The 21340-nt window shown below is 54.4% G+C and overlaps 1 protein-coding gene and 1 long non-coding RNA gene across 3 annotated transcripts in view; one reads left to right on the forward strand and one right to left on the reverse strand.

Moving 5' to 3' along the window:
* ASB2 (ankyrin repeat and SOCS box containing 2) overlaps positions 1–15450 on the reverse strand; it is a 43355-nt gene extending 27905 nt beyond the window's left edge. For both annotated transcript variants that reach the window (XM_038545603.1, XM_038545602.1), the window contains exons 1-2: positions 15311–15450; positions 2717–3010 (exon numbers count right to left, since the gene is read on the reverse strand). In XM_038545603.1, coding sequence (XP_038401531.1) covers positions 2717–2922 — 206 coding nt within the window. In that variant the 5' untranslated portion in view covers positions 2923–3010; positions 15311–15450. The remainder of the gene's footprint in view (positions 1–2716; positions 3011–15310) is intronic.
* Positions 15422–19675, forward strand: LOC106559134. Its single transcript, XR_005363714.1, has 4 exons — positions 15422–15696; positions 17538–17771; positions 18989–19062; positions 19349–19675. It is a non-coding gene; the product is annotated as an uncharacterized LOC106559134 (long non-coding RNA).
* The last annotated feature ends 1665 nt before the right edge of the window (positions 19676–21340 follow it).

A 21340-nucleotide genomic window follows, 5' to 3' on the forward strand; every position in this document is an offset into this window, starting at 1 on the left:
GGGTACGAGGAGGCTGCAATGAGACCCAAACCCCACTTCAAAGTGGAGGAGGATGGAGAAGAGGCATTTGCAGTATGGGCAGAGCTGGGTACGTGCCTGAACCTGGCTCTGTTCCTGGCCCTGCTGAGTTAGCGGGTGTGTAAGACGGGTACAGAATGTCCTCGTGGGACGCCTGGGTGGCTCAGTGGTTGAGCATCTGCCTTTAGCTCAGGGCATGATCCCGGGGTCCTGGGATCGAGTCCTGCATCGGGCTCCCCACAAGGAGCCTGCTTCTCCCTCTGCCGGTGTCTCTGTCTCTCTCTCTGTGTCTCTCGTGAATAAATAAACAAAAGCTAAAAAACAAAAATGTCCTCGTTTCGTGGCTTCTGTAAGGATTAACTGAATGGCTGTGTGCTGGCCACATGGGAAACACTCAGGGTGCATCTGGGGGAGGAAGGATTGGCTTCCCCAGCAGGACCCAAGCCCTTCTTCCAGAGACAGAAGGGAAGGACTGAATCTGGGAGGTTTTAGCTCCCATCCACTGTGAGCGGATGCAGGCTGAACCCTGTCCCCTACATTACTTGTGCTTGGAATTTAGGTGAGGATTGCATGACCCTGGGTAAGTCATTTCCCTTCTCTGTGAGCCTTTTTCTCAGGAGGCTGGATCAGCGTTTGTGTCCCATGGTGGGTCTCTGCTTCCTTACCCACCGGAGGAAGGAGGAGATCAGGACCCGGACCCCATGAGCCAACTCAGTGCTAACGTTTTTGAGTGTCCCCAGAACTCCGCAGAAAGCTCCCACACTAAGGAGAAGGCTGCAGATGCCCCGGGGGTGGGGGGATGCCCTTCTTTCTATCTGATCCCCTCCTGAGAAAGAGGAACTTGTGGTCTGGCGTGGGCTGAACCAGCCGGAACAGGAACCAGGGCCTCCCAGAGCACCGGCCACGAAGAGTCCTTGCTCTGAGTCCTCGCTTCTGTTTCTCAGGCTGGGTTCCAGAATGGGACCCCCTTGGGGCCAACTCCATAATCTGGATTCTTCCTACTTCCTCCAGCCGCCCGAGGAGGCCGCCTGCCTTCCCCTTTAGAAGGGGCTCCTCAGGGACGCCTCGGTGGCTCAGTGGTTGAGCATCTGCCTTCGACTCATGTTATGATCCTGGGGCCCTGGGATCGAGTCCTGTATCGGGCTCCCCATGGGGAGCCTGCTTCTCCCTCTGCCTGTGTCTCTGCCTCTCTCTGTGTGTGTCTCATGAATAAATAAATAAAATCTTAAAAAAAAAATAAAAGGAAGGGGCTCCTCAGTGTGGGGCATTCCAGATATTTGCCTCATCTGCCTGGCAGAGGAGGTCGAGCCTTAGTGACAGCCAAAGTCACTTGGGGAGCGCCTGGTGGTTATCATCAGGGGACAGGGCTGGGATGCACCACCACCCACTTCATCCCTGCCAGCTGGGACTGGACATTGGAGATGGTCTATCTCTTGTTGCCAGGAAAGCTTAAGAGACTTGCCCAAGGCCTCAAAGCAATCAGCTGGCTGCTGGAGACAATGAGATTTTTTTTTTTTTTTTTTTAAGCAGCCCCCAGTGCCCAACCAAGAGCTGGAACTCACAACCCCAAGAACCTCACACTCCACTGGCTGAGTCAGCCAGGTACCCCTGGAGACAATGAGATTTGAGGCATGTTCCATGGCCACACAACACCATCATTTCAGCAATGCCCACCCCTTAGCCCACCCACCCCCACATACATACCTGACTTGGACTTAGCGCTGAACAAAAGCATTTTTAAATTTATATATTTCCTTTCTAAGAGCACGTTAAGATCCAATGCATAATGGCCTCTCTGGCTTCCACCTCCTACAAAGGAGGTACCCTCTGGATCTGTGCTGTCTAGTGTGGTAGCCACTGGCCACGTGTGGCTAGAGAGCCGTTGGGATGCACCTAGTCTGAATTGAGATGTTCTGCGAGTGCAAGATACACACTGGCTTCCAAAGACTTGATTTGACAAAAAGAACATAAAATCCTCATTCATAATTTTTATATTGATGACACGCGGAAAATGAGAATAGTTGAGACCTAAATTACTTTCACCTGTTGGTCTTTACTTTTTAGTGTGGCTGTTAGGATATTCAAACTTGCACATATGGAACTCCAGGTATGGCTCGCATCCTATCTTTAGGGGCGCAACACAGGGCTGCCCTAGGTGGTCCTGCCACTGGGAGGATGAGGTCATGCTGAGACAGGGGAGCCAGAGCAAGGAGGTAGGGTGGCTTGCCTGGGCAGATGTCACCTGCTTCTCAGACATGTTTTCCCAGGGAGGCTGCTAGATAGGATTGAGAGCTCTGCTTGGACTCAGAACATCAGCTCCACCGCATTCGAACATAAAGCCAGTGGTACAAAGCAAAGCCGTGGGCGATGCAACCCGATTGTTTCCATCTCTGCAACACCATCTACTAGCTGTGCGATTTGGGACTAGCTCCTAGCCCTGAGCTTTTGTTTCCTTGTCTACAAAATGGGAATATAGCATAGAGGTTCCTGGAAGGTCTTCGAGAGGGTTAAACAAGATGAAGCGAGTAGAGCACCTACCGCGGTGTTTGGCCCACCAAAGCTCAGATGGTTTGGATAAGAAATGTAAGTCATTAAGGTGTAAACATGCACCCTTACAGACCAGGAGACTCTGGTCTTGGATGAGCAGTGTTCAGGATCTACATCTCACAGGTGTCCTAGTTGGCCTCTCCTTGCTCACCTGGTCCATGGGTAGAAATGGGCAGGTTGGCGGTTGACACATGTGGACGCAGTGGCCTCAGCTGTGGTCGGGCCCCAAGTCTTGTCAGCCAGGCTCTGCTCAATGGCCATCTGGACCAGCTCATCCTCGCTCAGGCTGCTATACAGGCTGTATTCCTCATGCCCAATGGCACGCTGCCTGCCCCGAGCACTGATCTCTGTGGTCATCCTCTTCTGCCTCCCACCTCGGCCACCAGAAGAGGCACTCCGTGGGGGTGGGAGGGTGGGGGGCGAGGAAGCGGCAAATCAGAAGGCCCTGCGAGGAGACCAAAACCATCTTGGTCACTGACAGTTTTGTAAGGGAGTTAGGTTTACCATCAGGGAAGGCTGTGCTTTCCTCTGGCAAGCTCACAATCAATTTTTATCCATTCATTTTTGTCATTTGATCCATCCAAATACCTATTTATCTACACATCTATCCATCCACTCATCTACTCATCAATCCATACTCATCTCTCTCACCCTCCATCCAGTTATTCACCCATCTGTCCGTTTAATCATTCTCCCTTGTGTCCATCTGTCTACCCATCCACTCAATCACCCATCCACATTTGTCCATTTATCCAATGACCTGATCATCCATCCATCCAACCCCTGATCTATCTGCCCATTTACCTGTCCATTTATCCATCCACCCTCCCATCCATCCACTCATACCTCTAACCACCCAACTAACCATCTGCTCATCCACCATTCCTTTTGCCATTCCAGATAGCTTGTCTACACATGTGTTCACGCTTCATTAACTGAGAGATTACCTACTGAACACCTACTATGCGTCAGGCACTCCTCTAAACACTGGTGATACAATAATGATGCCAAAGGACAAAAATCCCATGTCTTCGTGGCGCTTACACAACAATGCTTACATTCCTTTCTCCAGTTATCCAGCAACGTCCTATTCTAGCGTTTCTCCTCATCTCTGTGCTGTGCTAGGGCTAAGAATGTTAGAGATAAATCAGACACGAGCCAGCCGCTTCAGTTTGCACGATCTACTTAAAATCAATTGTTAAAGTAATTTGCCATGTTAATAATGCCAAAGACTCCCTTCTTTAAAAAAAATTTGCCTCAGGGAGAAATGAACTTTGGTTGAATCCGCTGATTTTAGGAAATGAGGTAAACTCAACTAAGCCTGGTTTTTGTTTTGACTGGCTGACACGCACTGTGACTGTAGGTCAATGGTTCTTAGCCCTAGCAGGACATTAGAACCACATGAGGCCATTAAAAAAATACCCAAAATACCAGTGCTATAATTTGGTTTGTTTGGCAAATTTTCACTCCCCATTCCTTGGAGGCAGGGTATCCTCCACTCCCTTTCCCGTTGAGATTGGGCTTAGCCATGTGACTTTCTCTGGCCAGTGAAGGTTGGGGGCACGATAAAGCAGCCCCCTGATATGTGCTTGTGCAGTGAGGCTTGCTCTTCTGCATCGCCAGGAGAAGAGCTCCCCACTGGAACCACTGGGCCTCAGAGTGAACCGACCTGGGGCAGCCTGAGCCCAACCTGCACAGAGGAGCCCCACCTGGCAGACCGTGCAAGCTGAAGCCTACGTCAGCACCCCCACAGTGACCCGCAGACCCAAATCATGACAATAAATGCTTATTTGGGGGTGCTTTGCTACACAGTACCCTTGTGGCTCTAGTTAACCTGTGCCCAAAACGCTAGGCCAGGCACTTCACAGAGGATACCCAAATGGCCGACAACCAAATGTGAGGACGCTTGACTTTTTAACCGTTTAGGAGGACACTCCAATTAAGATCCCAATATGACACCACTGTGTGTCCACTCAACAGATTGGTTCAAGTGGAGGGGCACCTGCGTGGCTCAGCCAGCTGAGCGTCTGACTCCGATTTCGGCTCAGGTCATGGTCTCGGGATCCTGAGATCGAGCCCCAAGTCTGGCTCCTGGCTGGGCGTAGAGCCTGCTTGAGATTCTCTCTCACCCTCTCCTTCTGACCCTGCCTCCATTTGTACTTGCTCTCGGGGGGGGGGGAAAAAGAAAAAAAAAAAAAAAGAATGGCTCAAGTGGAAAAGACAAGGAATAGCAAGTGTTGGGGAGGATGTGAAACAACTGGAAGACTCACTACCACTGGTAGGAATGTCAAATGGTACAACCACCTTGGAAAATCGATGGCATTTGCTAGAGCTGAACAAACACATCCCGTGACCCTAAAGTTCCACTCAACCCCGTGGCCAAGAGAACCATGTACATGTATTCACCATAAGATGAGTTCAAAAATATTTCATAGCAGTGCTATTCATAATAAAACCACGTGGAAACTACCCACATGTCTATCAACGTTTGAATGGATTCCTACATTGTGGTATAGTCACATGACAGATAGTATGCACCAGAGAAACAGACAAACCAGCACTGCTCACAGGATGCATCTCACACACCAGAGTGAGCAAAAGAAGGCGGGTAATAAGGAGCATACACACATGATTCAATTCATATAAAGTTCCAGAACAGGCAGGTGAAGCTAAGGGGGTAGGAGTCAGACCTTAGGTGGTTGCTAACTGGGAGGGGACATGAGGGAGACTTCTGGGGAGCCAGTCATGCTGTATTTCTTGATCTAAGTGGTTACATGATTGGTTGGCTCCCTTTGTAAGGTTGCTCCCAAATCATACATGGTTAGGTATGATTTGTACACTCCTCCACGAGCGCTTTATACTGCAATAACACACCTATTTAAGAAGTAGGAGCGCCTGGCTGGCTCAGTCAGTAGAGCAAGTGACTCTTGATCTCGGGGTTGTGAGTTCAAGCCCCACATTCAGTGTGGAGCCTACTTAGAGATAATAATTTAAAAATTAAAAATAATAATTAAAAACTACATAAAATAGATTCTAAAGGGCATTGGTGCTTGGACCCGCTCTCAGACCAATGAAGTCAGAGTCTCTGGGAGTGTGGCCCAGCCTACTACAGCTCTTTGAAAAGCTCCGCAGGTGCCTGGAAACCACCACTTTGAGGAGGATCAATCATAAAGCAGGAGTAGAGGTGGGACACCTGTTGTGTGGGGATGGGGCAAGGGGCAGGACCTGACACCTGGCTAAGTTCTTGGTGGATACTCTTCTAATTCTGGTAACAGCCCTAAGAGCGGCAACTCTTGCTCCATAAGGCACCAGCCGAGTTATTATTAAGCAGATCTGGGCTTTCCAAACACGGCCAGAGGAGGCTGCAGGTCTGAAGACAGCGGATCAGCAGCATGGGGCGTCTGGGACTGGTGATTCTGTGCCCTGCCTGTGCCCAGGCTGGCTCAGGCCTGAACTTCCTCCTGCCCCCCTCAGCGGAGGCCTCCATGCGATGTCCCAGCCCCATCCAACCTCTGTCCCCTCTGTGCCCGACACCGCAGACCTTACCAAGCCCCTCCTCTGCCTGCGCCCATTGTCTGGACCCGCCGGCCCTTTGAATCTGGTTCTCACTCTCGCTTCACCCTCTGCCCCCGCACACCTGATCTTCCAGGTAAGGCAAAGACACACCTTTCCCCCAACCCACCTGGAGCTCCCACCTCAGTGCCCTTGCTTGTCCTATGCCAGCCTGTCTCCTTCCTTTCGACACTCTCAGAATCCCTTCTCATTCCCCAACGCCCAGAGCAAGTTCATCCTCTTCCAGAACATCTTCCAAGAAGTGTTCTGCTGCTACAACTTCTCCCTCTGGGCTGTGGTCAGTAGTTCATATGTGCACTTGACCCTGGGTCCTCTTCCTAAGGCGTAGGGAGGCGAACGCCTGGTTAAAGTTTACCGCACGCCCTGGATCCCCCACCCAACAGCCAAAGACAGTGGAACCTGGCTTTGTTCAGGCAAGACTGTGTCCTCTCCCATGGACGAATCATGATTGTTCCAAACCCATTGGAACAATCTCACCCCTTTGGTCAGTGACTAGTTTAGGGTGGTTATATAACCTAGTTTTGTCCAAAAGGCACATAAAGAAAATTCTGCTGGGGCCTCCTAGAAACAACTGTCCTTTTCCTAATAAAAGAGAACAGTGAAGAAAATAAGTCCTTGCCTACGCCCCTGCTTTGTACTTGGAGGACTTGATGCTTGGCGCAGAGGAACAGTGCTGGTACAATGAGTCTGACAGAGTGAATGGTAGGTCCTCGGAGTCTTTCACGGTATTGTTGATCTGCTGAACCAGAGCTGGTCCACTGACCCTGGCCTGCTTGTTAGGCAGAGACTGAAGATCCTTCTGGTTTAAGCCAGTATTAGTTGGGTTTTCTGACATATGTGGTCAAAATCATCTTAACACATGATTCTCAGGTCTGGTCAAGAATCTTGAGAGCATATCATGTCTATCAGAAGTGCTGGTGTCCAGTGCCTGGCCTGGCATTATGGTGCCCCCATCTGAGTGCATCTGTTCCAGGCCAGGGGGTGGGGGGCAAAAGGGGAAGAGCACTGGAGAGAGGCAGAGACCTGGGTTATAGTGTCCACGTTGATGCTAGAGTGCTGTGTGACCTTGGTCAAGTCCATACCCCTCTCTGGGCCTCAGTTGTCCCATTGCAAAAAGAGATTTGGGGTTTCCAAGTGCTCTTCTAGTTCTTTAGCTTCTGTAACTCAGTGAGACATTTGGTTTATCTTTGTGCTATAAAACCTCAAACTCTCTGTTCCCGAGGGCCCTATAGCCACCCTAACAGGTCTACCACATGCAGAGAACTTAGCGTTAGTCATGGGAGAATAAGGAACCAGGTGGGAGTAGAAGGATCTCAGATCTAGGTGTCAGGAGCCCAAGGTCTAGTTTCAATTTGCAACTTACTAGCTACGTGACCTAGGTTAAATCTTTTCCCCTTATTGGGCCTTAGTTCCTTTATCAGTAAAAATGGGAATGAGACAACCCACATGACCAGGTTGCAGAAGCCATATGTGCCCTGAGGCAGTGGCTGGGTAGGAGGTAAAGCAAGCATTTGACAGGAACCCCTCCTGCCCCTCACCCCCAGGAAGCCATTGGCCCTGCAGGCTGGCATGGGCTGATCAGGGGCATAAGGACAGCACTGGCTACCTTGCCCCTTCCCTGACCAGATGCCTGTGGGAGGAACTAGGTAACAGTCAATCTCCTACAATTCCAGACTCAGCAGGCCCTGCCCCACGGGTCTGAGGGCATCCAGAGACTTTCCTGCTTGTCAGTCATTTCATGGCACGGCCCTGACAACAGCTCTAGAAGGTAGGATTGTTTTCTGTTGAATTGACATTAATTCTTCTACACCTCCGCTCCTTCTGAGAGGACCTGATGCCCCTATGTGATTGCTCCCATTTTACAGAGGAGGCAGTTAGGGTTCGAGGAGGGGAAGGGAAAGGTTTGCACATGGACAGAGAGCTGGAAAGCTGGGATTTGGAACCCCAGGGCTCCTTCTGGGAATTCCAGGAAAACAATCCAAGCAACTGGCCCACACCTGGGCTCTGAGCGGGCAGGGGTACCATTGCCATCCTCAGCCAGCCCGGCCACCTGGCCTTCACCTGTGCACTGAGTCCCCATTGAGTCCTACCCAGAGGAAGGTGCACACAGACAGGTGAGGGAGGGAGATGACCTTAGAGAGACCTTGAGGGAGAGGGTCTCTGCCTTGGAGAGGGCGAATTATCCCTCCCTGCTGTGAGACCAGGCATCTCTTGCTTTTCCCACTGAGATCCTCGGCCACTGAGGGTGAGGGTCCTTGGGTGAGTCGTGAATCTTTAGTTCCCACATGTGCAAAATGGAGACACCAGTAAGTAGAATCAAGGACTCAGGTGTGCCCAGGGTGAGCTCCAGGTCCGACCAGTTGTATGTGATACGAGGGGCCTCCCCATCACTGGGCCAGTACACTCACAGGCGGGCACACCTGCCAGGGACACAGGGGCCCAACTCTTGTGGAGGTGGCTGGGGCTGTCTGGTCGCAGCCCAAGGGGCAGTTCTAAAGCAGCCTGTGGGGTCAGCTTGACCAAGTTCAAGTCCCAGCTTTGCGGGTTATTCACTCTGTGATCTGGAGAATCTCAGATTGTCCATCTATGAAATGGACATAGTGAGGTTGCCTTTGTCATGTCAGAGGGAGGGGCGGTATCCTGGGCGATGCCCTGTCCTTCCTTTGGCCTCAGTTCCCTCCTCTGCACGCTCTGCACGCTGCCCAGCTTGATTTCTGAGGCCTCTGCCTGGGGCTGGGCCACCTTCTAGGCCAGAGTCCTGGAGAGAGGCCAGCAGTTCCTAGGGACCCTTTAGGAGGCTGAATGGGATAAAAAAAAAAAATAGTCCTTTCCCAGAGAAAGCAGGAGGCCGGTGGCTGTGCCCAGGCAAGCGGGGGGCCTGCAGAGGGAGCAGAGTTCAAGGGCAGCAAGTCCAAGGCCCGCTTGGAATGGGGAGACCAGGGCCACCCTTAGGGCCTCTGGGGGCTCCACCCTTACTTCCTTTGCAGTGTCCCAAGCATTGACTCCAGTGAATCGTCCCCACAGGGGGCCTCTGTAAAATGGGACAACAGTGACTGTGACAGTTCTTTGAGTTAGCTCGGGCGAAACACACAGAGCAGTACTGGGTCTATCCAGAGTCAATGCTCCTTTAAGTTGGGCCTCAGTTTCTACATCTGTGAAATGGCCATAGGAAACTTGGGCCCTTTGAGGGCTGTGCCGAGGATTAGCACTGGAAAAGTGGTCCTTCCTCCCCCTACTGCCTGGTTCCTTCCCTTCCCACGAGTCCTGGCCAGGCTGACAGCCAGGGTCTGCCTGGAAGACGGCAGTGGGGCCAGGCTCCTGTGCATGGATGGGGTGGGGTCTCTAGGGCTCTCTGGGGGCTGTAGGGGGACGAGTGGCTCCCAGAATGTCTTATGGGAAAACTGATGGTGGGGGCATGGCTGGGAGGGCATGGAGGAGGCAAGGAGGAGAAGTGACGGCCGTCCTCCGGCACACCGGGCTCCCCCTTAGCCAGGGACCTGGGTCGAGACAGTGAGCCTGGACGAGCCCCTTCCTGTCCTCAGGCTGTGTGTGGACGGAGCGCTGCTCATCTGCTTTCCCATCCCTCTTGCCTGTCACCTGGCTAGTCATTCTTCCAGATGCAGTTCCAGCATCTCCTCCACCAGGAAGCCTCCTTGATCTGATGTCTGAGGCCTGCTCTGGGCCTATCCCCCCCCCCCCCCCCACAGAATCCAGAAACTTCTAAGTTGCAGGACTGTGTCACAATCCGTGTCATGAGCCCAGGATACAACCCAAGGCCCCTTACACAGTAGATGTATATTAAATGCTGAATGAATGAATGAGTGAATGAGTGAGCAAATGAATGAATGTCAAACCTTGGAAGCACAGCTGTTATGGAGAAGATCACCATGCCGGGCAGGTGGTGTAGCTCTGGTGTCCCACTGGCTGGGTCTGACCCTGGCTCTGCCCCCTACCGGCTGTGCCTCACTTGGCGCATCTGTAAAATGGGGACGGGAAGATAACGCAGCCCGCGGGACTGTCGCCAGCTGAATGAGGTGACACATTCACAGTGGAGAACAGCCCTCGGCACGTGGCCAGTGGCCCATGACAGTCAGCTAATGTCATGCAACGGCTCTCAAGATACTGTGATTCTCTGCTCTGAGTTACCTCTGCTGGGACCATCCTTGGACCTCGCTCCCAGCCTCCCAGCCTCCCAGCCTCCCAGCCTCCCAGCCGGCGGTTTCCCAGGAGGCTCCCTCCTCACGGGTTTGGATTCCCCTACATTCTCCTCCGATTCTCCTACGTTCTCCTCCGTTTGAAAAGAGAGGCAGCAACAGCAAGCTGGCCTTCTCTTGCCGGCTGGGCTCAGGAGGTGAAGCCGTGGCTGGGGGTCCCCAGCCTGTCCTGGGGGGGTGCCCTGGGACCCCGCAGACCCCTCTGAGCAGGGGCCAGGAATGGGGTCAGGCGCTGGGAGGGAAGGAGGGAGTGAAGGAGGGGGAGGGTGGGAGGGGTCTCCAGGTGTTCCCCAAAGCAGCCTGGGTGCAGGATGGCTTCTGCCCCCTAATGCCACACCTCTGCTCCCCGGGGCCTCCCTCCCCCTCCTCTCTTCCTGCTCACGCCTCCTGCTGTCCTAGGGGCTTGGAAGGAGTGACAACCCATCCGTGCACTGTCCTGGTCTGGATTAGTCCCGGGCTTGAATTATACGTGGGGGGGGGCCGCCTACGAATGATAGTAGTGGGTGTTCAGTGACACTTAGTTCATTTACCAGCTCCAGGCATGCGGTAGGTGCCACGGAAGTACTCCAGGTAGGGTCCACGTGGGTCTCTCAGGTGTGGGAGGGGAGCGTGGACCATTCAGCTTAGCTCTTACATGATGCACTGCCGTTCGGACCCATCTATCACCATAGGTCCCAATGGGTGTTTGCCGAACACCACACACCGCCGCCTTCCCTCGTGAAGCATTTATGGTCTCACATGCGTTGTTAGTTTGAGGCACGAGACAAATCTTCGGTAGGGGTTTTGGTCCCATTCTACAGATGAGGAAACTGAGCCATACCAGGGGAGAACTGACAAGGAGGAGACTAGGGGCTGCCTCTCTGACTTGATCCCCGTCCTCACACCATGTAACCGACAGCAGAGTCCTGGGCTGGTTCTGTGGGTCTGAGGAAGGGCCCGAGTCCCACTGAAGGCTTGACCCTCCTCCTCGCAAAGTCCAGTACGTTTCTGTCAAAACTTCTCTCTCGGATCTGCCGTTCCCCCAGGCTGCAGAGGGGCCTTAGAAAATCTATGGAAACACGTCTAGCTGGAGGGCTCGTGGCTGTGAACCATTTAAAATGTTCTCTCCCCTTCCTGGGTCTTACTGTTTTAAGATCCCAACCATAAAAACATCTGGCACTTGTGGTCTTTTTCCTGCACTGCACCATTTGACCCTCTCAGTACTGGCGGGGCTGGGGTAGGACTCTTCCCATTGTGCAGATGGAAAGACTGAGTTGCAATTGGCTTGGTGGGTTGAGAACGGGCCTCGGGCCTCTGCCGGTTTTCATCAGACCCTCTGACGCGCATATTCAGGGCAGTGGCCAGGGGTCACTTACTCCGGAGAAGAGGTGAGCAGCCTCCGGGAGATGGGGAGTGGAATCCAGACCACCTTGCTTGGGCCCCAGGGGGGGCTCAGGTCAAAGCCCCAGGGTAGGTTTTTGCAGTGGGGCAGTGCTGGCAGGCCCGCAGCTGCTGGGAGTCTGGCCCTTTTGTTCAGGCTCTAAAGATTCGAAGAAGCCCCTCCCAGCTCTGCTAATCCCAGACCCTTTGATGCCTGCTTACAAGCTCCTTGGCTTCCCTCAGGCCAGGACTTTCAGGCTTCCCAGGTTGGGCCAGGATTGCTGGAAGTTACTGAGGGCAACTGCTCCAAGCAGCAGTCCTCAGCCACCCCCCACCCCCCAATACAGGCACTCTCCCCATTGTATGGAGGGGAACCTGAGGCCCCAGGGAAGGTGTCTGGACTGGCTCAGGGTCACCTAGTTGGGAGGTGAGGACGGAGATTTGAACCTGTCCAAAGCTGGCTGTGCTCCCCCTCAGCCCATGCCCCCGGACTCTGCACATGGGATGGGTTGGGGGCGCCTGGGACTGCATCTGTAGTGGAGGTGAGTTACCCCCTGCTGACCTGAATCTCTGAATCGTGCATCGCTCCAGGGACCCTGGCAGCGAGTCTCTAGGTAGTTGATGTGTTGGCATCACTGAAGGAGCCACCCAAAACAGGAGGAGAGAGGGTGAGGAGGAGGGAGGTAGGAAAAACAAGGGGAAAAAATCTTTCTTCTGTTTTTTTTTTTTTTAATGTGGAAAAACACTCTTTCCCAGGGAGACACGTCAATCCCACGCAGGCCCAAAGGTCTGCGATCTGAGGCAGTGCCTTGAGCAGCTGCTCCGAGAGGCATCAACAAATACTTCTATTTTATTGCTTTGGGCCCCAAGTGATTGAAACTCCAGGTCTGGGTGCCTCAGCCTCCCAAATGGAGGGTTCTCACCTCCTGCCCAGCCCGCCCCTCCACGCCCCTCCTGACCCTCTCTCCCTGTCCTTCCTCTGCTGTTAGCCAGGCCCATCAACGGGGCTTGGGGCTCAGCCACATACAGGTTGAGGTGCCGGATTCCAGGTCCCAGTTTCTGCCTAGGGCTTGCTGAATGCCAGGGGGTCATCTGTGGGGGCAGCCTGGGGGATGCGTAAGGAGGGGCAGGGCGTCTGGTGCAGGTCTGAGCCTCCACTCCCTTCCCTGGGCACCAGGACAGGTGGGTTCTGGAAGCTCCAGCTCCAGGCTGCAAAGTGGGAAGGTTTAGCAGGACAGAAGAGTCCTTCCGGCCTGGCTCCTCTCACCTGGGCCCAACCTCAGGACTGGCTGGAAATCTCTGAATTGGGATCACACCAACAGCTTTCTCTTTTCTGTTTTTTCCCCCTGTCTCCTGCCTTGATTTCCATCTTTTTCTCCTCCCTCTTTTTCCAACCCTCTCCTTTGTGTCCCTTTCTTTAAAAAAATCAGGCAAATTAGGAGTCAGTTCACTTTTATATCAACACCACTTCTCCAGAACATTTCCCTCAGCTGCAGCACTTGTAAGGGCCTCACTGATATTCCCGGACATTAACTGATATTTGGACATTAATTAGTCCAAAGAAGGGGTTAAGGATAATAAGAAAAACCAGGCCTGTGACCACCACCTCCTCTGGGCAGCCTGACCCCCCTGCAGCTCAGACGTGGGAAGGACATTGGGCGGGTCCAGAGATATTTTTGTGCCTCCTTTGGGAAAACTCTCTTGGATGGATCTAGTCTGTCCACAATATGCGGGGACCTTATGATACCCTGACTGTGCCAGGGACAGGTCTGTTTACTGCTGGGCTGGGCCCCAAGGGGGCCATGGCCTTGAGTGTGGACGCTGGAGGCCAAGAGGCCAGGATCTGATCCCCAACTCCCAACACCTCCTAGCTGTCTGGCTCCAGGCAAGACCCTGAACCTCTCAGAAACTCAGTTTTCACATCTGGAAAGTGGGAGTAACGATCACGGCTAACTCAGGATACCCTTGAGAAGAGTCCACGAGAGCAACCGCCTGAAGCACGGGGCCAGTGCCTGCCTCACAGTCACTGCCCGATGAATGCTCACGGGGACTGATGGCCACGTTATGAATTGTAAGGTCCCCGGGGGCAGAGTATCCCAGGACTCACAGCCGGGTCTGTTTGTGCAAGAGTGGATGATGCAAACAAGAACAGCGCCAGGCGGGGGCCGCTGCCAGCTCCCGGGGGAGGCCGAGCTGTAAACAGGCCTGCCACCAGCTGTCGGGACCCATCCAACTGTTTTGGAAGTGACTGGAGCATCTGCCGCTGGCTGCTGGCTGTGCTCTGCCCCCGGCCTCCGCTGCAGAGGGCAGGGAGTGTGGTTGCTCTGCTGGCCCCAGCTGCCTCTGCCTGTGCCCTGGGGCTCTCTCCACCCCTGTCTCACACCCCAGCTTTCCCTTATGTGAGGAGAGCTGTGCTGTCCTTCCTGCACGGCGGGGGTGGGGGGTGGGGGTGGGATGGGGGGCTTGGCCTCCCCACGCCTCATGTCTCCATCCTTTGTCTGGTTCTCTTCCCCCACCCCCTTCCAGGCCATTCCCCTGGTTTCCGAGGAGCCACCTGAAGTCAGATCCCACCTGCACCCCCTTTGCTCAAAAACAATCCAAAAGTGTTCCATCCTCTTGCCTGGCCTGGTGGGAGCTGCATCTCCCTCTGGCTTCCCTCCTCTCCCTGCCAGTTTTGCCCCCACTTCTCAGCCTCATGACCCTTTGTTATAGCCACTGTGCATTTTCCACTGTCACCCCAGATCCACCCTGACTTGCTGACTTTTGTCCAAGCTGCCCTTCCACCTGGAGGGCCCTTTCTCTGCCACTCCGCCTGGGGACATCCACCCAGCTTTTCAAAAGCTATCTCCTCCCTGGATATGTCCTCATGGACTCTCTGTCTCTCTGTCTCTCTGTCTCTGTCTCTCTCACACACACACACACACACGCACGCACACATGCACATGCACACACACGCACACATGCGCACAGGGGCTGGTCTCCCATCCGGGCCCTCCCGAAGCGCATTGTTACATAACATTGTCTCTCACTCTTTACATTGTGTCACAGTCTCTGCAGACTAATTTCCTCCCCTGAGCCCCAAACAGTTGCAGGTACAGCTCACCACGCACCTGGCTGCTCTCGCCCCACAAAACTGTGCACGCAGACGCACTCCAGAAACACCGCAGCACATTGATGCCCACGTGCATAAACCTAGCTCCCTATTCACCTGACCTAAGAGCCTTCCTGAAACTCACCTGTCCCCCTCAGATACTGCCCAAGGCCCACGGAACCCACAAGAGCTCCACTGCTAAACCCGTCCCGTTTCCATGTTTAGAAGTGCACAGCGGGTGATATTCTGAGGCGAGCGTCCTCCAGGAGAATGCATAAGTGCATGCGTACCGGCTGATTCTCTGTCCCCCCCAGGTCCAAAGTGTCCCCCCAGCATGCTTCATAACCCAAGAGACAGGAGAGACAGAGAGAGAGAGAGAGAGAGAGAGAGAAAGGTGCAAGCAAGTAGTCTTGACGATAAGGAGTCACAGACAAGCAGTGCAGTGGTTAAGTCCCAGCCAAACAATCTTTCTCGAAGTCCGTGGAAGAAGGTTGAAAGCATGCATTACCTGTTAGGCTCTGAAACAGGGGCACACAGTTCAGGGGTACTAAAAAGGGTTTTCTTGAGGGTGTCTGAACTCAGAACATGCTCCCTGAGTTTTCCTTCTGCCCTGGCCCTGAGGCTCCTGGCTCCTCTGCCAGGCAGTTCTGAAATGCTTTCCTTTGAAGCAGGGAGTTTATTTCGGGCCCACCGCATGACCCGCGATGGCAAGCCAAACTATAAGATGTTGTGCATCTCGAATGTCCTGTTTGGAGATCGCCCGGGGGAGGCCGCCCGCCGCCCGCAGCCCCTCCACGGTGCGTCAATTAGGGACCTCGCGGCAGAGAGCATCTCGGAGCACGGCCCTCACGTGACGTCCTCATCCGTGATCCTTGACACGGAGGCCATATATGGGTATGTTTCTGGAACTCCCCGGGAGGGAGCGAGAGAGGAGAGAGATGGGAGGGAGAGAGACACAGAGAGGGGGAGGGAGGGTGGGCCGCCGGAGCTGGGAGCCCAGGAGACAGAGCGGGGGATGCTGGGGCGCAGGAGAAGCAGGGTGCGAAGAGGTGATGGAGAGGGAGAAGGAAGGGCAGAGGTGCAGGAGGGGCGGGCGTCGGGCATGCATGCGAGAGGAGAGAAGAGATCATGGGGGAAAAGAGGGCAGCAACGGGAGAGGGACCCTGGGATTATCCCGGGATGGAAAGGGGAGCGTGGGAACGCAGAGACAGAAGAGGGAGGCCAGGGGAAGGTGGGGGGGGGGCAGGGAGGCAGGGGATGGACAGGAGGAGAGGGAAGGAGCCAGAGGGGAGCGTGTCTGGGTTGAGGGTAAGCAGCTTGGGCAGACCCCGGCTGAGTGTGCCCCCCCCCCCCCAGAGCCTGCTTGGAGGTTCAGGGATGCCAGGGATGCCAGGGTGGGGCTGCGCTGCAAAAGGCAAGGCGACAGATAAGCAGACAGACAAACCAGCACGTGCACAAGCCCTGGCAGCCGCACCGGCGGAGGGAAGCCTTCCTCCAGGGCCAGGGAAGAAAGCCCCTGTTTCCGGAATAGATCGAATGGCACAAAATGTCACCATGGGGCACAGACAACACCCGCAGACACACTCACTGGGCATCCAGGATGCTCCTGGCACGCTGCCAGACACTTGCAGCCCCACAGGCTGGGGTGAGGGAGGGGGCTGGGAATGCCACCTGGTCTGTTCTTCCAAATGGAAAATAATTTCCATTTTAAAAGCCCATTCCCCATGGAGGGTATTGGGTTTATGATCCCATAGCGTGATTTCTTATCAAGTCCAACTCGGGAGAGCCTCGGGATGCCTTTACAGCCTCTTGGAATATTCCACCTAGAAATAAATCTCAGTGAAGGCAGGGTACCCTGGGTTCTGGTGGAGGTTCTGGACGTCTGACCTGGTGCTGGGGACTGGAGGACACGATCAGTCCCGAGCTGTCTCGGGAGAGAGTTACTTGCTCTGGCACCTGCCAACTTATGCATCATCCCAGCTGCCCCACCCCCCAGGCTGCTGAGGTTGGTGGCCCCTCAAGGTTAGCTCATGCTCAGCCCCTGCCAGACCCCTGTGCCATGGTGAGGGTGTGAGAGAAGGGCAATGAGGGGCCACCCAGTTCTTTCTACCATTTGGGGATTTTCCTCGGCAGCTAGAGGTTCCAGTGGATCCCGTGGAGTGCATCCCTGTGGTCCTGCTGTTTCATGGGCTCCCCGCCGGGGGTGGGGCACAGGTCCCTCTGCTCTCTATCCAGACCCCCTCTCCAGACTTGGCCTGGGAGGGGTGGGCAGTGGGCAGGCACAGCATCCCTTCTCAGGTGGCCCCTTGCCTTACCTCTCCCTCCCAATCCAGACAAACCTCTTATGGTCGAGAGAGCTAGAGAAACTCACAGTCCAAATCCCGTTGCCTTATGCCTTCAATCAGTTTTTGAACATCAAGAGCCTAAATTGTGGGTAGAGAGTCACAGGGAATAGAAAGTGCATTGGGTGTGGCCAGCAGGGGCAGGGGCTGGCCAGGCACGCTTCCACGAATAAATGGCATCACTGCTCGGTGGGGGGATGGGGTAACTGGGTGACGGGCATTAAGGAGGGCACGTGATGTGATGAGCACTGGGTGCTGAAAGCAATGGATGAATCACTGACCTCTACCTCTGAAACTAATGATACACTAGAGGTTAACTAATCAAATTTAAATAAAAATACATTCTTAAAAAAATGGCATCATTTTTCTGTACCCACACAACCTTCCTGGCAGGTGCTGTCATCACCCCCATTTCACAGATGCGGAGACTGAGGCTCAGGGGGTTGGGGAACTTGTCCGTAATCTCATGATGTATAAGAGACGGTTTAGGTCTGAACCGCAACTGCCTAATACAGAAAGCGGTGCCTTTAGCCACAGCCACCCACCGCCCCCGGCCACCCTGCCCCGTGTAACGGGGAATCCGCATGTTGGAGCAGAACAAGGAACTAACTCCACAACGTTACGGAGGTAGGTTGGTGAACATTTGCTTTTACCCTGATCCTGACTCATCCCAGCTGAGAGGCTTGATGCTGTGGTCAAAGTCCACAAAGCCCAAGCCAAAGGCAGGTTGGCCTGTCTGTTGACACCACAGGCTGCTTCTCTGCGGAACAAACAGCCTGGGCTGACGCGACAGCTCCTGCCTGGAGCTGCGTAGTGGAATCCTATTAAACCTGCATCTGCTGGAGTCTACCCTGGAGATTCTTTACTACTATTATTATTATTTTCATTTTTTAGAGAGGAGACAGAGAGAGTGGGGGGAGGGACGGAGAGGGGAGAGAGAGAGAATCTTAAGCAGACTCCCTCTGAGTGCAGAGCCTGGCACGGGGTTCAATCCCACGACCCTGAGATCGTGACCTGAACCGAAATCAAGACTCAGATACTTAACGGGCTGAGCCACCCAGGCGCCCCTCTACCCCAGACATTCTTATGAATTCATCTGAGTCAAGGCCTGAACACTACTGATTTCTTAAAACTTTTTATTAGAGCATTACATACACAGAAAAAGTGTACCTATGTGTACAGCTCAGTCGAATTTTGCAAACGGAACACACACACACACACACGGCCTATCCCTTCCAGGCTTCTCTCCTTGTTTATTTTAATCTGAATTCCCATAAATAGAGGTATGTGTACGTGTGTATGCTCGCGGGCATGCACACACGTGTGCGTATACATGTGATGGGGAGGCCGCTCATAGAGCCCTACACCTAGCAGGGCCCAGAGAGGACGCCAATGCCAGCACATTTCCCTATGACAATGACACCTCTTCCAGGAAGGAGAGAAAGAGAGAGTGGGGAGAGGAGGAGTCAGCTAAGTAGAGAGGAGGGAGCTGAGATGTGGGTCAGTGCCAAGTCCTGGGACAGCTCTGACCCAGCGATGGAATATCACCTGCTAAAATAAACACCCCCGTGGCCTTGGCATCCTGGACCTCTGCCCTGGCTGCCTCTTGATATTAGTTTATTTTGGTTTCAAGAGATGAGGAACAGACAAGAGTCCAGTTCTCAACCTGGACAGCATCCTAAATGGGAGGGGTGGACAAAGGGCAGAGAGCGGTGGGGGGGGGTGAGGTGGGGGGGCCCACGGAGGCCAAGTCCCGGGAGGGAAGAAGGCAGATCTATGGAAAGGGAAGGAAGGGACCAAGGAGAACGCAGAGCCACATCCAACTTCTCTTCCTTTCTTTAAAGTGGGCACCGTGTCCTCTGATGTGTGGCAGGTTGTACTTTCCTCTGGACCAATCCGGATCCCCTCACCCTCCCAGGTACATGGGCTCCAGGGAGAGAAGACAGGCCACCTTCCCATTTCTAAAGAGTGGCGTCGGGACAGAGCCCTTACCCCTCAGGAGAAAGGGGCAGGCCAGCCTCATGCCCTATCAACACCCTACACATAGGGGTGACACCCACTAGGATGAGGGCCCCGAGGGACCAGTCAGCGGCTGCCTGGTTCAGCCCTATTCTCTCCAATGCCCCAAATGCATGTAAGGGGAGGAATCGTGGGATCTTACAAGGGTTCCCATCAAAACGAGCGGATCTGTGGTACAAGTCCAGGCCTGGGACACGGTGCTCCTGAAGCCGGCTGGGGCCTACCTGAGTCACAACTGATCCTTCACACGAGAGTGGTCAGGACAGAAAGAAACGGCAGGACCATGGGCTCAGCCAGCCTCACCGCTCCCTGCTCTAAACCCCTCGTGCAAACCAGCGACCATCCCCAGCTGGCGGCGCTGAGCTACTCCTGCTCCGAAGTGCAGAGTAAGGGGATCCCTGGGTGGCTCAGTGGTTTACCACTGCCTTCGGCCCAGGGCGTGATCCTGGAGTCCCGGGATCGAGTCCCATATCAGGCTCCCTGCATGGAGCCTGCTTCTCCTTCTGCCTGTGTCTCTGCCTCTCTCTCTCTCTCTCTCTTTCTGTGTGTGTGTGTGTCTAATAAATAAATAAATAGAATCTTTAAAAAAAAAGAAGTGCAGAGTAAGGCCATCTTGCACCCTCCTGGCTTTCAGCTCCTGGGAAAGACCCATCGGCTGCAGAAACCCCGGAGTCCAGGACCATCGAGGTGAGGGTTCTGACTTTCTCCAGTGGATGTCTTGACCCCCAGAGGGTGTCCCGGGCCTGGTAGGAGAGGGTCGGTCCCAAATGGCTGGGATCTGCTTGGCCAACCTTGTGCAGATGGTATCTTCCTTGTTGGGAGATGCCACCCACATGCAATCCCAGTTAGCACCACACCATCCTGTCTCTAGCATGGGAACCAGTACCAGATAATCCCCGCCTATTCCTCACCTGCTGCGGGATCCTGGCCACAGCCCCACACCTCACTGAATCTGTTTCATCTTCTGAGAAAAATGAGAGAGATGACTCCACTTTCCAATGGCTATTAGGGGGTGAGATGAGATCCGGGGCTCAAAGAGCTCACCTGGGGCTCAGGACTCAGGAGATGATGAGTCCTTAGGACTTCTTCCTCTGTACCTGCTACCTGCAGGGGGCTGTGTGGGAGGCGAGGGCATCTCCCATGGCCAGATGAGCTCAGGCAGCCGGTGGGCCTCATTGGGCTGACCCATCCCAGAGGCTGCTGGCCCTATTAGCTGGTCAGGTCACGTGGCCCCCTCCAGAGCCTGGTCTCACTGGGCCTGAGTCGCCCTTGGGAACTCAGAAACAAAGGTAAACCCGAGTGAGCTGCTGGGAGCAGGTGTTTTGTGAACATCACTGTATCCATAGCAGGGCTGGGAGCTTCCTATCGCCCTTTGGTAGGAGAGAAAGGACTCTCCCAAACGAGACCAGCACGCAGACCCTACCACCCATCCTCCTTCCCAGGGATGAGCCACTGGCTGTGTTGGGCGTCATATGCCCTGCTGGCCGCAGCAGCTCCTGGCTGCCCCCTCATCATCTGGCCAGAGCTGAGGCCAGATCTCAGACCCATTCCTTCTATAACTGCAGTGAAGAGGGTAAGGCAAATGCCTCTCAAATGCAGTCCCTGGTGCCGCCACTCTGGAGGCAGAGCTCACGGGGAGTGCGGTGGCTGCTGCACACATGCAGCTGTTACTGATTTGGCTGCTGAAGGGCAGTGGCCTGCTCCCAGGCATCGGTTTCACCCCGGCCCTGCTCCCTGGGGAATCCAAAGTGGCCAGTGATGTGACATTACAGGGGTGTCAGCCAGCCCCGCTGCTCTGGGGATGTTCCTGGGTTTGCTGTGAGGAGGAGGGCAGGGCTGGTGGGTGTGACGGGTGTGAGCTGGTGGGCAGGGGGTGGACCTGGTGTCCCGCTGCACGGCTGCCCCTGAGGGAAGAGCCAGCATCCCACTGTCACAGGTGGGGGCTCAGAACCCTCCTGGGACTTACCCAAACTCGGTGACGGTGACACCTCCACCTGCTGGCCCCTGTCCCACACAGAACTGAAAGAGAAGAGCAAAGAATGTTGGAACAGGAAGGTCCTAGAAGTTCCTCTGCTCCAGCACCCTTTTCCTGAGGCTAGGAAACCAGAGCTGGAGAGCCATAGGAGCTGCCAAGGCTTTGAGGAGACCACAGCTTCCAGAAACCCACTCCCGGCTTC

The sequence above is a fragment of the Canis lupus genome, chromosome 8 (genome assembly GCF_011100685.1).
Source record: "Canis lupus familiaris isolate Mischka breed German Shepherd chromosome 8, alternate assembly UU_Cfam_GSD_1.0, whole genome shotgun sequence".
NCBI classification, from domain to species: Eukaryota; Metazoa; Chordata; class Mammalia; order Carnivora; family Canidae; genus Canis; species Canis lupus.